The sequence below is a fragment of the Larus michahellis genome, chromosome 8 (genome assembly GCF_964199755.1).
Source record: "Larus michahellis chromosome 8, bLarMic1.1, whole genome shotgun sequence".
Taxonomy (NCBI): domain Eukaryota; kingdom Metazoa; phylum Chordata; class Aves; order Charadriiformes; family Laridae; genus Larus; species Larus michahellis.
Genome location: NC_133903.1, coordinates 46,336,309 through 46,351,783, shown reverse-complemented (window position 1 = coordinate 46,351,783; position 15,475 = coordinate 46,336,309). Strand labels below are relative to the sequence as shown.

The 15,475-nt window shown below is 40.6% G+C and overlaps 1 protein-coding gene across 1 annotated transcript in view; it reads left to right on the top strand.

The window, feature by feature from the left end:
* EIF2B3 (eukaryotic translation initiation factor 2B subunit gamma) overlaps positions 1-15,475 on the top strand; it is a 102,977-nt gene that overhangs the window by 36,781 nt on the left and 50,721 nt on the right. The window contains exon 6 of the mRNA XM_074597732.1: positions 15,348-15,437. Coding sequence (XP_074453833.1) covers positions 15,348-15,437 — 90 coding nt within the window. The remainder of the gene's footprint in view (positions 1-15,347; positions 15,438-15,475) is intronic.

Sequence of the window (15,475 nt, the reverse complement as noted above, 5' to 3'; positions counted from 1 at the left end):
GATAGATCAGTGAGACAAATTAGTGCTTGCTGGTATGTTTTTCTATATCTTACCCGTTTTGAAAATAGTATATATTTCAAATTTAAGGAATATGGCTCTTGTATGTGTTTGTTTTAGATGTACCCCATGATAGCATAGCTCTAGAATGCAGGATTATGGGTGTTTTCTGATTTAAATTATAATATGAAGGAAACAACGTGTAAAAAGTAGACTCTGGCATTTTTTTGCTATGGCCTTGGTGTTTGTCAGCTGAAAAGAAAGGGTTATGATACTAGGGATGTTACATAGATTCCAGGCTTTCATATGTGACAGGGATAACCTCGTGCCTGGGGTAAAAGATGACTTCTCACGTCCTGGACAACTTTTGACTTTGAGGGTTTACAGAAAAGTTGTCTGACCTTACTTCTCAGTAATCTATTCTTGTCTTTGGAAAAAAATAGAAATGTTAATCTGTTAGATGGTTGTAGAGAACCATTAAAATAAGCAACCTTTGTGTTTACAGGGAAGAGTTCTTTTGTTCTACAGGTGATCTGGTGCAGGAAAGGGTAAAAGTTAACATATAAAGTGATGTGCTATCACCTGTTTGCATTAAGAATGTCTTGTAACCAATATACAAAGACATCTCCCTTCTCTACTTGGCTTTGTGGCCTTGGGAAGTCCATTTAATGTTTGTCTCATACTTTCTTTGCTTTTTAAAATGAATGCAATATTACTTTCCTATCTCACAGGGGCATAACTCATGAATGTTTATGTTAGTACTGTAAATGTAAAATGCTGTTCTGAGCGCAGGGTATTAACTGTTGGCTTTCCTACATTTAGAATCAGAATAGTACGTGTTAAAACGACCTGCAGGAAGCAGCTGGTGTAACGTTGTATACAGCATGAGCTACAGATCATGTTTAAACCCAGATTTTTCAGTTTCAGCACTTGCATTTCTTCATGTCAGACACCAGTAGTATTTAAATGTATTATTGTATAGTTTATTGTGTGTGAACGTTGTTATTACTGCTCCACTGTCTCTTTCAATGCAGTTGTTCTCCATTTTTTCATACAAAACAGTGAAAAATGAAATACGTTTTCTTTTGCATTAACAAGCCACTACTCCTGAGTGTACACGATTGAATTTGTAGGTAGGCGATTCCTTGCGTGCGCATGAACTGGTTTTACAAATGCTGGCTTGAGGCTGGCCCAGCTCGTAGCAGTGCACCTGAGCTAACATGCCAGCGGCCGTGCTGCTGCCAGGGCCAGGCTGGGAGGGCAGAGCAGCCGCCGAGTGCTGCGGGGGTGAAGCACTGGGTAGGAGCCAGTTCTGGTGCAGAAACAGCACTATCGTCTGGGCTTTCTTGGGACCGTATTAGTCTGGATAAAGGAGAAAAAGCAGTGTTTACGTTTCTTAATCCTTGCATTTGTTTGCTGTTCTCCACTTCCAGTTTGGCCACCTGATGTCAGCTTTTAAATTCTGAGATAAGAATTGTGGGTTTGTTACCCATGTGTACAGCTTTGGTCAGCACTTTCAGGTTCCACCAAAATACAAACATCAAACAAGAGTTAATCTTTTATAGTTCTTCAAATAGTGTCCTTTTTGCAGTAGAAAAGTAATTCTCTTTAGAAGGTGATCACTCCAAAGACTAACTGCTTTAATTTCTCCTAAACATTTTTAAAAGCATGACAACAATTTCCTGTAAGTGATCTGCTTTAAAAGATCTGAGTTGATTTGGGCTGCTGTCTGGGATGTGCTTCTTCACTTTTTTTAATTAAAATTTTGTGCATGAATAGAAAGTGTTTTCTGAATGATGAGTTCTGGTAATAAAACAAGGTGGTACTGCCCTGATAAATAGTGGCCTTAAAAAGGTCACGTGCAGAAATTAAGATATAATGAACGTGTAAGTCAAGAATGCCACGAACAGCAGAAATGCTGAACACCAAATCTGAGTAACCTGCTGCAAAGAACCTGTTCCTTTGTTTCTGTGTTTTGAAGTCATGACTCATTTATTCACCATCTTGAAGGCAGTGGATGCAAGGATGTGAACTTGCACATCTCTGAAAAATGTGTTTAGTCCTGAGTGCGGGTCTTCAAGTGACATGAAGCTCATACCTGACTGCAGCACAATAATGCAAAGGCTGGTTTTTCTTGACACTCCTTCTGTCCATTGACTTCTTAGTTTTCCTGAAGGAAAATGTCTTGAGTAGCCTGTGGAGGTGACTCACAGGCTCTATTGAGGACTTTTGGAAGGCTTTGGTCTTTTACCTGCCATGTGCCTGTGTCACTACTGCTGATTTTAGCTCCTCCTACAACGACAATAAGAAAACCGTCTATAAGCGTTAATTCAAGTCTCAATGGAAGTATCTTAGATATCTTAGGGTACTGCTGCTTCCTAAGGTTCCTAGATATGCTGACATGTAGCAGATGAGTGTTTTTCATCATTCGTTAATGCCAAAAAGTTACTGTGTGGTGAAGACGTGAAAGCTGAACGGAGCCGTTCAGCGTATAAACAGTTGAAATGAAGGGAGGTGATGGGAAGGTGTGCTGCGCTGTTGTGGTTTGACACCACAACCAAATGTGTGCTGTGTGTGTTGGGGGAGAGTCAAGGACAACTGCAGTGCATGCAAGTAAAAGATGTTTTCATAAAGGCCATATCTTTGTAAAGGCTCATCTGATTTCTAAATGTAAGTTTACCGGCCTAAAATGTTGATCCCTGCTTGCTGCAGGCTGGATAGAGCCTGAAGTTGTAGGGAGGAGAGAAATGCTGAGCTTCGGAAGTATTCCTTGCAGGTAGGCACTGTCTTGAACTTGCATGTTATCTCCAGAAGTGGATAATATCTTCTTATTTACACTCACAGTTAAATATTAATTCCCCAAATCCTCAGATGCTCTGGCTTTTAAATCTAACATGAGGAAGGACAACCAGAGAAAACTGTACTAATGTGGATCAAAATATGGTGAAAAAAAGTGTATGAGAACCCATTCTTACAAACAGTAGTCCCGTTTGTTACCTTAAGCAAAAACATCACCCTCACTGCCACTGTTTGTGTCCGGAGGAGAATCCCATCCTCACATCTCTGAGGAACTAATTCTGTCAGCTGGTTGAATAGTAAGACCCAAAATTGAGATTAACGTTTATCAAAATGTAAGAAGCAAGTGCTCTGCTCTTACTTGATCATTTTGTGCTTACTTGCTTAGCTGAGATTTTCATCAGTTAGATTTTTTTTTTTTATGATTTCTGGGTATTGTTCATTAATGTAGTTATTTCATTGCTGAATGCCAGCATATTTTTACACAGTGCTGTCACTTCTAGCTTTGTTTCAAAAGGAGAGGTGATTCTTCTTGCCAGAAGTAGAGCTGTTGTGCTGTATGGTTTGTACTTCCTGAAATTCCTTCAGGGCTTCAGTTTGTATTTGATTTTTGGCTAGTTTGCAAGAATATATGATCCAGTCAATCCAGTCACGTTTTTAATTGAAAACATACATAGTTTGTATGTATTAAGAAAGGATTGTTTGCATGTAAGGGAAAGCCCATGAAAGTGTGCTTGAGAATTCTTACCTCCATCTAGGCATAGGAAAAATTTAGCAAATTATTTTGCGTATATCCATTGTATATTTGTTTCTTTTTTATTAATGTACATCAGAGGTCCAAATACAAGTAAAGCATGCTATGGAAGCTAATTAAATCAATGCCTCAGTGGAAGAACTTAGTTTCTGGAATTGCTCTTGTAAATCTCAGATGTAAACAAAAACCTAGTTATTTTTATATCGTTTCCCTTTGCCTCATGTACGTGATTCTGGAAGTTGGAGAGTTATATGTTTATGCCTCTTTTTATAGCAGAATATTTGCGTAGCTGAATTTTTATTGAAGCATAATTCCTGGTTTCCTTAAAGCTGAGCAAGGCTACTGTACAGTGGGAACGCACATTAATTTGAGTTGCTGTGAAAGGCTGTTCATTTTAAAGCTGTCAAGGCAGCAGATTGTCTTCAAGTGTTCCTTCATTAAGAGTTGTTTGCCGCTTTTGTAGAAAAGTAAATTGGGAGCTTTGCCTGAAAGAAGGATGTGCAAAGAACAACATTTAGACCATGGGATCTTACTGTCCCTCCTTCTCCTGCCCCTGCCTGCCTGGGGATGAAGGGGGCACCACTGCATTTTATTCTGTTTCATTTCAGCTGCGTGCCGAGATGAGCGTCTCCAGAGGCTCCATTTATCTGAGGCTGGTTTTACTTGGTTCCTTCTTGGTTGGTTTGCAGCTTCCTCAGAGACTGTGAGCTCCCTGTGCTCATGCCTTTAAAATGTAGAACGCAAAGACAGTACCTGTCTTAAGAGTTTAGTGTCTAAACGGACTGTACAATTATGGATCTGGACCTTGCTCCCATTAAATGTGAAATTCCAGCTCTTCAGAATAAACCCATTTTCTTGTGAATTCCAATATAATAATAAAAATCAACTCTTTGTGAGGAGTGCAGTTTCTGTGGTGTGAATAATCAGACCCACTTCTGTTAAAGTGCAAAACCTCCCTTTTATTTTTGATAGCGAATCATTTTGAGAGCAGAGCCCAGAAGCACAGGATTTTTAGAAGTAAACTAGTCTTTTAAGGCTTCCTGTTCATTTTGGTTCTGCTTATTGCTTCTTACCTCTGATTATTTTTTTTTTAACTGTTCTCCGCAAAAGTAATCATTGTAGACTTGGCCCTTTTTCTACTACTAATACAGTCTAGAGGGTTAGCACAGGTCTTTATAGTTACAGATTGTTTCTAATACATTTTTTCTTTATAAACTAAGGGCAGGACTGTACATGAAATCTCTGTTATTGTATTTGTGCTTTGTACTCATGTAACTTGTTGACTGTTTTACAAGCCAGTAACGTAGTAGCCACAGGCTAGGAAGCTTGCCCAGAAATCTGGCATATTTAATTAGTGCTAGTAAACAAGCAGAGTTTCAAATTTAATTTTTCCTTCTTTAATTCCTATAAACCTCAAGCCATTTAAAACTTAATTTTGACACTAGTTTCGTTTATGCAGTTGGATAATACTGAAACAGTCCACAACCACAGACGGAATAGTCCCGTCTTTTCCAAGCAAGAAGGGAACAGAAGTTGTTTTGTTTTAATAGTATTTGAGGTTGCCGTAAAACTGTAAATGATAATCTTCAGGTCATCCACTGCGCATTTTCTTTTTCTTTCTGTTAGGCTAAGTGTTTCAAGATGAGGAAATTGTCCTACCATGGGTTTAGGCTTGTAAAGGAAAAGGATTGGATTTGTTGCCATTCTGGTCTTTGTACAGAGAGCTCTTCTAAGAGCAAATTGTGGAGGTGTCTGAACTCTGTTACTTGCCATGGCCAGTCTAGTGCTTCTAGGCAGTGAGGTTTAACTTGCTACCCCAGGTGGCATAAGCAACAGAGGCTTCAGTTGCTGTCTTCTCTCTTGCTTTTCAATACCAGCTTGTGCTCAGTGGTGAAAATGGTTCTCTACTACTGCTTTTGCTATTAGGGACCACTGAAGTCTAGATTAATGACATTTGTCCTATCTGTTTCATCACTGAAGCAATAAAATAGTTGCTAATTTTGGCCAAAAGCTGGACTTTATAACTGCAGCTAAGAAAGAAAGTTTAAAAAATTAGTATTTAAATTGTGAAAATACACAGATGAGCAGTGTCATCTTAGATGTCCAGACAGCTTTTCCTTCAAGAATGTGTTTTTTTTGTTGGTGGTTTTTTTTGTTTTGTTTTGTGGGTTGTTTTTTTTTAAAAGGAATGGTGACTGTCTCCTAATTATTATAAGGGCAGTTCCCACCTACTGTATGAAGCGAGTTAGCACAGCGCTCTTGTTTCTGTGAAGTTTCTCAGTCAGCAGTAGCCATCCCAGGGAAAGAAGTTAACCTACTGCTCAAAGAACTGTCTCACTGCATTGAAATCGCCTGGATTTTCTTCTGTCCTCCGTGATGTTCTAATTGCTGTATTATCTCTGTTCAAAAGGAGTGAAATTCCTCCAGCCCAACCTTAAGCTGTTATTCAGGTCCTAGTAGTGGGTGAAAGACGAGAAAGATTTTTGGAAATTCAGCTCTGTCCTCAGTGCAGTGGATGTTTTTATTCAGTTGGGCTTAATGCCATCGTGCTCCAACTTTAGTGTCCTCCTGAAAGCATTTTAGGTGTAAGCTCAGTTTCTTAGAGTAATATGATGCAGCGACTTCTGTTATAGCTATTAACAAATCTGGTAATTTTAAATCATGAGTAATCTGGTCTAACCAGAAACTAATCCAGTGCGGTTGTAACCACTGTAATTACTTGTTTAAAAAATGCAAATTTGGACTCTCGGTAGATGTTAAGCTCTTCTTGTGGTAACAACAGATTTTTCTGTGTCTTGTCTTTTTTTCCCCCCCTTATACTTACGTTCATCATCCCATGATATTTCTGACGGTGTTTTGTAAAATGTCAGCTATCTATTAAAATAATTACTCATTAAGTTATTTTGGGCTGAAAAAGGGAGAGATGTGTCCAAGTGGCTTCAGTCTGATTTCAGTTCTCCTTTGGTTTTAAATTCTGCTGTCATTCTGCAAAAAGAATGCTGCATTTTCTAATCTTAAGGCCTTGTTTTAATGAAGTTTATTACTCGATACTCTCAAAATATTAGCTGACAAGTTAAATAGGTTATTTTAAACTAAAAGAGAAGGCAAGTATCTGTACTTCTTGTGTGATGTTCCTATCACTTGGGGTATTTCTTCACTGTAGCATTGGGCTGTATTCTAATGCTGCTGATGTCCTGAGCCCTGACAGCTCTCTGTGTCCCAAAAATCACATCTCGAAGTTGATATTGCCCGAAATCCAGGCTAGCATGTGGCTGAGGGTATATCTAAATACATGGGCGGAGTCATGACTTCAGTGTAGCCAAGTGGGGAAACCCCCCTGTTTTTCTGTAAGGAAGCTGGATTCATCAAGTCTGACTGCTAATACCTGAGTGTACTTTCCCCTAAAACGTATTTTTCTTCTATGTACCCATTCAGCATTGCTCAGATATGGAGCAGCCTGTGTCCTGGCAGTCACAGTCAGGCTTCCTCTGCAGTGTCAGCAGAGCCAAGTTCTTTGCCCATCTCAATTTATGCCTGAGATAAAGCTGTTTTCATTAATTGATTAAATATTTGACACTTAGAGTTGTTGGGGTCTTGTCAGGTTGAAGTGTGGTTACTGTGTTACGAAATGCTAAAGTGTCCAGGTTTCACTGGAGTTGAGATGAAAATAGCTATGACTGTAAAACCTTATCGTGAATTAAAAGTGAGACAGAAGCAGTAGGTTCCAGGGGGAAATCAGAAGGAAACACAGGTCAAAGCACCAGCTGAGAGGAAGCTACAGACCCTCGAGGAGCAGGAGCTAAATATAATTCACTTACAGTAGATGAAGGAAATGAACATTGCCAGATTTACTGCAGAGGACATCCTACATGGGCTGGGTTTGGGGTAGGTTTTGGTAGTTTAAACCATAACACTTGAATTTTCTCTTCTTTGGATTCAAAGCTCATGTCTTCTTGCTTTCTAGACTCTAAGTGTTGGGGAGAGCTAGACGCTGCTTTGTCTAACACACAACATGTATTGCTCTTTTCTTTTTTCTCTTCTCTCCCTCTGTTCTTCCTTCTAACCCTAATGACCAGGTATCAGACTCTTGTCAGGTTTTTCTCCAGTCCCGTGAAATTTAACTGTTTTGAATGTAAAAATTTTCTGAAGAATGACAAACATGCATCTTCCATCATAAAAGCCCATTTGCTCGTCAAACGAAGATCCTAGCAAAGGAAAGTGAATGGTCAGGTATGGCCTATGCACAGTAACCGCTTTAAAGAGGGATTTTTAATTTTAATAAACTGATGGTGCCAGAAGTAGGTGGTTTTCATGAGGTACCTGGAAGGCTGCTTCTAATGTGAAATACAAAGGTACGCGCGACAGCTTCAGTTTGTCCTGCTTCTGGGGCCTGTAACATAAAAGGAAATACTTATAATGCTTATTTCCACTTTTTTTTTCCACTTCTACTTTTACTTGGAATTTAAGGTCGGGGGGGGGATTTCTTCGTGTGCTTTAGTAATCTGAAGGTATGTGATTACCTAAAATCCCAAATTTTGCAGATCATAGGTTTTAAGTTCTAGCCACTAGTAAAACCCACTTCATCTGAGAGGCACAGGAGGTCTTTGGAGCCTTATCAAGCCAGGCTGGGATCGGCCGGTCACGCTGCTGAGTACCGTTTTGTTTGCCTTTGAGTCGAGGCCAGTGACATAAAGAAATTGTGTCAGCCTTGCTGTGTTTAAGCTATATATTGCTAGTGACCTACAGCTTTGACCCAGTATTCAGTTACACTGTTTCCCATGCATTTACTGTAATTATTTGATTTAAGAAAATATATCATATGTCTGCTGCTTAGCCCTTTGGGAACTGGTGTAGGAGGGATCAGCAGGAGCTGCTGTTCTTCAGTAGCCTCTGTACAATCCTCCAACTTCAGTTGTTTGCTTAAAACTTGTTCCTCTCATGTGTTGTCATCCTTTCAGCCCTGGTGATTTTACGGAACAATTATTTACTAAGGTGAATTTCCATGAAGCAGGAAACAAAATGAGCTGAAAATTGGAAATGATTAGTGTTGCCAGGTGCAGACCTTTAGTTCTTTCTTCTTCTTCAGTAAAGAAAGCATTTCCCAAAGCTTGATTAAATCTCTTAAATCACAGTTTAGCCCAGCATAAGAAAAATAAGCTCAAATACTAGATCTGAACCAAGTGACTAAGCCATGTCCCGTTGTGTTGGAATTGAATTGGTTATAGTGCACAATAATCTACTTTATTGTCATCCTGGCCTTAACTGTAGCATAAGATGATTACATCGAATGTGTATAATAATAAGGCTTACACTTTGTGTATACTGCTTTAAATATTTTGGCACACCATAGAAAGAACCTTTACGTGCAAGGCTTGATTAATCCTTTTCCTCTGTGTATAGAACAAGTAGCTGCCAGAGCTCAAGGGTAAAACCTATTAATAATGTCTCTGGCAGTCCCCGCCCTCCTTTGCAGTGTATTCTCTTCTCTTCACACCGAACTCTGGACTTATTATCATTTTGGTCTCTCTTTTGCTTTCCCAGTTTCTACATAGCAATTGAAGTATTCTAGCAGATTTGAGTCTAGTATAAAAGTGTCTAGTATAAAATCTTTGCATTTTCTCTGTATTTTCAGTGGAGGACAGGGAAAGGGAGAAAGGGGCAGAAAGGCTGTGGGTAGCCCGGTGCCTGCATTATTTCCTACAGCTGCTAGCACTCACTATGGTGGCAAAGACCCTCAAAACCAAGTTTTGGGAAATGCTTCCCCCAGCAGCTGTGTCTAGTGTCCTCCTAGGGGGATGCACGTGCATCCAGCGACATGGCTGCACATCCCCCAGGGAGTGCTCCTCGGACTTGGGGTGGTTGAGGAATTACTGTTCTCATTTTCACGTGGGGAAGCTGAAGGAGGGCGAAGAAAAACATTTTATATAAGGTCATGAGATAAGTTGGCTGTGCAGCCATCAGCACCCTTGCTTTTCAGCATCAAAGTCAAGAGAGATGTTAAACTTAAAGCACGGTGTTGGTGCCAAGATAACAACTGTTTTTATGGGAGGTCACACTGGCTTATTGTAAACCATTACTGACCTTGAACAAATATTAATCCTGAGTTCTAACTGCTAACCTATACTCTTTATACTAGAGCAAATTATTTAGTCTTTGGCTTTCAATGAAAGTTGGTTTCTTAACCAAAAAGTTTTCAGCATGTTTTTCTCAGAAGTAGGTTCATAGTTTGTATTATAGTCTCATGGGTATATTAATAATGTAACACAACTAAGAAAAATGGCATGCGGTGAAGCTTTTAAATGAAAAATATTTATTATTCGGAAGGCTTTCAAGCAACTTAGGTCATGAGATCAATAAAACATTTTCATTTGGAAACGACTTCCCATTGCTGATGCGGTGTCTCTTTAGAAGCAGTGGTCGCGGGAATGGATCGGTGGGGAGGTACCAGAGCTGCCTCTGGGCAGCTGATATTAAGCTGAATGTGGTGTGTCCTCCCTCGCCAGGTCGTCAAGGGACCAAAGTGCATCTTACCCTCTGGTCTTTGTAAATAAGAGTTGTTACAAAACTGGAGGAAGGGGAACAGTGAGGGGGTGTCTCTGTGCTGGGAAACAGAGGCCAGGGTCACCTGGGGCTCAGGGACACGGTCTTGAAATCCTGGGTGATTGCTTTTCTGTGCCCTTTTCCTCTCTACACCAGCACGCTTGCATCACCAAGGTATTCCTCTTAGCCAGAATTGAACCAGTTGTTCCACCTGAGAAGCAGCATCCTCAAATTACTCCCTGCTCCCCCTCCTCCGAAGCCCGTGGAAGAGGGGCACAGGGCAGGGCGGGGGGGGTCCTGTCCTGCGCCACCACAGCTGCTGCGGTTTAGCCCGGAGGTGGCAGCATTTCACTAGTGGGCAAAGGAGGCCTGGGATACAGTGGGGACATTCATTTGGTTAAGTGCTTTGGGATCTTTTTGGCCAAAATCTCTGTGTAAAATAAAAAAATAAAAAAAATTAAGGTCATAAGGTGTCTGGGATTTTTGAAGAGCCAACGTAACAGTGGTCTTTTATAATTAGTGAGTTTACAGCCAAGAGCTGTCCCGTAAATGAGCAATGTGATTTAGAGATTATTTTTTTTTTTCCTTTAAAAGTAGGAACGCTTGAGACATTAAAGGTGGTCTGGCAGCTTTTGCTGTGAGAGTTCTCTTCGTGTTGATCTGTACACTGGCTTTGTATCAACATGAGAGCAGCACCTCCATGCAGCCAGTCTGGGGTCAGCAGTGTGTGTTTGAACTGGATGGCACGCCTCTTCACGCAAGAATACAGTATGTAGCGTGGGGGACAGGAAAAACGTGCTAGACTGTTTGGCCACATGGACTGTGTGAGCTACATGCAATTAATTAGAAAAGAAATGAGTGTGTAATGCATAGTTTGTACTTAGTGTGCTGTTATTTATTTACTTATTTTGGAGGGATGGGGAGGAAGATGAGCTAATACCCCATAAGCCCACGGTAGATGTAATTCAGATATTGGTTCAGGAGCCAGTTTAATAGCAGGTATGATTGGATTTTTATTGTGTCATTGCTCGGATTAGTCTTAGAGTATGGACAGCCTCAGGTCCTTGAGCTTATTTAAAGACCTTCATATTTTCCGTCAACAGCTGTATGAAGTTAAAGGGAAAGAGGCCATGGGATTTCTCTTTCTCAGCTAGTTTATTTGTGAGGTGGTGAGGTTAATGTGGCAATATCCCATGCTTAGTAGAGAGGCTTTTTGGCTTTAAGCATTGTGTGTGCTCCCTCCAGATTTATGATTTTGACCCCAGCCTGGCATTATCACACTGTCAGTGGGAGTGCGAGGCTGGTTTGAACCTCCAGCTCTTGGTGGTAATCTCTCTTAATTAGTTTACAGTTGAAACAATTGTCCATCTTTTTGCCTTTAAACAAGGGAAGTTTGCTCTATCAGCGGCTGATTTCCCTGAGGGAGGAAATCCTGAGAGAGGTTATCAGGGAGAGAAAAGCTCCGGGCTCCACTTTCAAAGCAATGCCATGTACGAAGCATGCATCAATCCTGTTAGTACTGCTTATTATTTCACAATGGCGTGTCAGGAATTACGGGCACAGACCTTTCTTAAGGAGTCTTGCAGACCTTTATGTGCTCTCATCCCGAGTCAGGATTTTGTGGAATTATGTGCTAATAAAAGCTAATTTTATACATTAAATTGCGTTCTTTGAAATCGCTCTTTTAATTGCTGATCTTTCCCTGACGTCTCCACAGATCTCTCCGAGCCTCCTCATTGTCGACTTTCTGCCAGGGAGCCCTCCATGCCTCATCATTAGGGCTAAAATCTGCCATCACTTAACATAACACACAGGGCTTACAACTGGGAGCAGCCCCCTCCCTTGCACGGGAGCACAGACAATAATAGACACTATAGTGGCAGCGCCAATGGGAGCTTTACCATGTATTTTAATGACTTGTGCTTGATTACATTTGCTAGATTGAACTTAAGTTCATTTAGTAATTGGTATGATTCTTAGAGGGTTCACATTTGACATTCCTCACTCATTAAAGAGCTCCAACAATGGCTGTTACAACTTTCATCTCAACGGTGACCCTCTCAGATATATATCCAGTCTTTTTCTTTTGATAAACCACCCAACCCGGCATTCATTAACACTTAACCATCTGCAGCCAGCCCCTCCTAGTACCTTCTCCCTTGCTTTGATGATATAATTAAAAGCCTTCTGTATTATCTCCCTCAGAGCGATAACTCTAGGTGCGTCGGCTCTCGGCACATGCATTGTTTGTTATTCGATTCTCTCTGTATCAGCTGTTCTTGACGATGGGCTCATTTTTCATGTGTTGTAAAGATTAGCTGATGGAGTGGGAGATCAGAGGCATGAGAAGGGAGTGTGGCTTTCGATATTAGTAACCAGATGCTCATTTGAAATGGTGATGGAGTTTGCTGTTATCTGTTAGATTATTTGGCTCCTTTGCTTTTACCTGAAGATATACTGGTTTAAGTACTAGTCCATGAAAATTAGCATCATCTTTAGTGGCTTGTTATGATAGAGTGCTCTTATCAGTCTGGTTTAGTGTGGCTATTCTCTCCCTGAGTCTGGTTTACAGAAATCACCGCTTTGTTTATGCATGTGCCCAAACTTGCCTGTTTGACCTTTGAAGCTGTGATTATAATATTAATCTATGGGACTATTCTGTTGCAAATCACTTAGGTGGTCTGTATTTCAGAGGATTTTCATTGTGGGACCTCCCTCTTGTCCAGCATGATGTTCCGTTATTGTTAGTATATTCTGCATTGAAAGCTGACTCAGAGTGGCGTTTCAGTACATCTTGTTGTCTGGCTCGTTTTTGTGGTGGTTTTTTTTGTGTGTGCGTGTGTGATGGAGCTGCAGCTAGGATAGCACTGTGCTACTCTCTGTCCACGTGCACTGATTTTGTATAACTTTGTTATAAAGTTGCTTAGCTACCGAAAAACTTGATACCATACTTGCCTGCAGATACAAACTTCAGCCCCCAAATCCTCAGTGTCCTGCAGTGCAGCTAAATAGTGTTATTCCAGTTTGCAGGTGGGCAGACTGGATTTTCACACATCCAGTTGCCACACAGACACTGGCAACAGAACCAGCATTTATTGAGAAGTTCCTATTTTACGCTCTTCTGCTTGATGTGTAGCCCTTGCAGCTTTCCCTTGCCTTGTGTTTAAGGGGGGTCGTGATAGATCTTGAATAGGGAGAGAAGAACGTGGCATTCTGGCACTAAAGAAACTGTGTCTTGTTTGTCATCTTCAAGTTAAGAATTGGGTTTTTTCCTCCTGTTTTTCCATCTCCTTCCCATGCTGCATCCGCTTCTATTTTTTTTTTTACACGTTTCTTGCCTTGTTCCATTGTTTTGTTTGTTTGTTTTCCCAGCTTTCCTCCCTGTCCATTTCTTTCCATTTGTCTCTTTCACCCATTTCAATAAACTATTCATTATATAAATACAAGGGAGCCCTTTTTCTCAGAGAAGATATGAAAATTCTTCCTCTCATAAATACACAAAATGTGGAAGTCATCTTCAGGATGCAGAGCAGGAGGGAGTCTGCTGACTTCCAAATGCAAGACCTCATTAAAATTAGTGGATTCCCTATCCTCTTTGCATAAGGAACATTGCTATTTGGGCTGACTTCCACAGCAACATCTGGGCCACTGATAACATCAGTACTGGAGCATTGCTAGGTGAGCTCATGTTTTGTTAATGAAGTAATCTACTAAAAGTGCATATATCATTTTTTAGTACCGCATACTTTGCTGCAAAGTGTCGCACTACTATTATAGGAGCTTTCCTTTTGCAAGTGGGACTTCAAGAATTTCGTTGTGGTTAATAATATGCTTAGCTTGAATCGAATGGCATGCTTGAGAAAAGGCACCTAAATTATAAATTTTTAAGACTTAAACACAATCCATTAATTGAGAAATACACTGAGAAATGGCTTACTAGAACACCTGATATTCTTGGTAGCTTTGATGTTACTAAATATTTGGTGTGCTACTATTGGTTTACTACATATATACATACACACACCCAAGTTGTGAGTGATCCCTCTGCTGAGCTAACTAAATAATAAAAGCGATTGTGATCCACAAACACCTGACTTTAGCATGTTCTGGAATAAGCAAACAAAGTTTGGATGGAATATACTGATAAAATATGTTCGTTCAAACTTCATTATGAAAGCCAGTCATCAAAGGAGGAAAAATGAAAGCAGAGACAATTTCAGGTGTGGATTGAAATTTCTCTCCTTAATAGCCTCTGGGCTTGAGTGCAGTTACGGTTCTCTTGAACAGCCCAGTGTAGTCCCTGGCTGTTGGTCTGTTTTGTCTTTTTTAATTTGCAAGCTGAATACTCTTGTGGCTTTTCTGTCCTGAGAATTAGTGGCGAGTGTTCAGACAGCCAGAACACTCTTAAATGAGGCTACAGGTGTGTGGAAGGGAAAGCAATATTGGCATGAAATATCTAGCTGCTTTGAGACGGGGTCCAAAAAGAGTTTCCACTAATAGCAAAGAATGCATAAAGAGAAGTAATCAATGAGTCTTTCTGATTTAAAACTTTGTTCTTAACATATTGAAGCTGCTGGATATTTTTGAGTTTCTGAAATATTAACCTGCCACTGGTCTGAAAGTGAAGGCTTCCCTGTTTGCCATTGTTTGGCTGATGGTGAGAGGGAGTTTTACTGTTCTTTTCCATCTTACCGGGCTGGATAGGCAAACGCTTTGTAATTGAGCCGTGGCAGTCATTTGTAATGCGTAGTGTAGGAAAGGTGAGCAGACCCCATCTCCTTCCCCTATTCCCCTCCAGGAAGCATTGGAAAAAATACAGTAGTGTTGTTGTGTTTGCTAGCAGAACATGCACAGCCTTGCATATTAAGGCAGGCACTCAGCCAGAAGCTTTGAATTATTGTACCCTGACATTACCCACTGTAACTTTTAGCACTCTGGGCCCATTATTTTGGCTTCCTGCCCAGTAATGTGCAATTTCCACTTACATAAGAAGATGTAGCAGGAGTAATGACTCCTTGGAGGAGGTGTTTTCTTTCGCAGCAAATCAGCCCAGGGCCAGCAGGTGTAACTTTATAGACATAGTCCAATAATGGCAGCCTGCACTGTTCTCCTCTGTTAATTCAGCAGTAGGTGGAAAGGAACAGATCTGCCTTTGCACACTTTTCACTATCTGCTAACTTAATTGCAAAGTCAAACTCTTGTAAATGGCCATACAAAACTTCATGACTTTCTTTTTTTTTTTTTTTTTCCCCTTTTCCAGGCACCCCAGAATGCACATCAGAACAGGGCTGATGGATGCCCATCTCTACTGTCTGAAGAAATATGTGGTAGACTTCCTTGTAGAAAACAGGTAAGAAACCAAGCAATACACAAGGGAGTAGCAGGTGT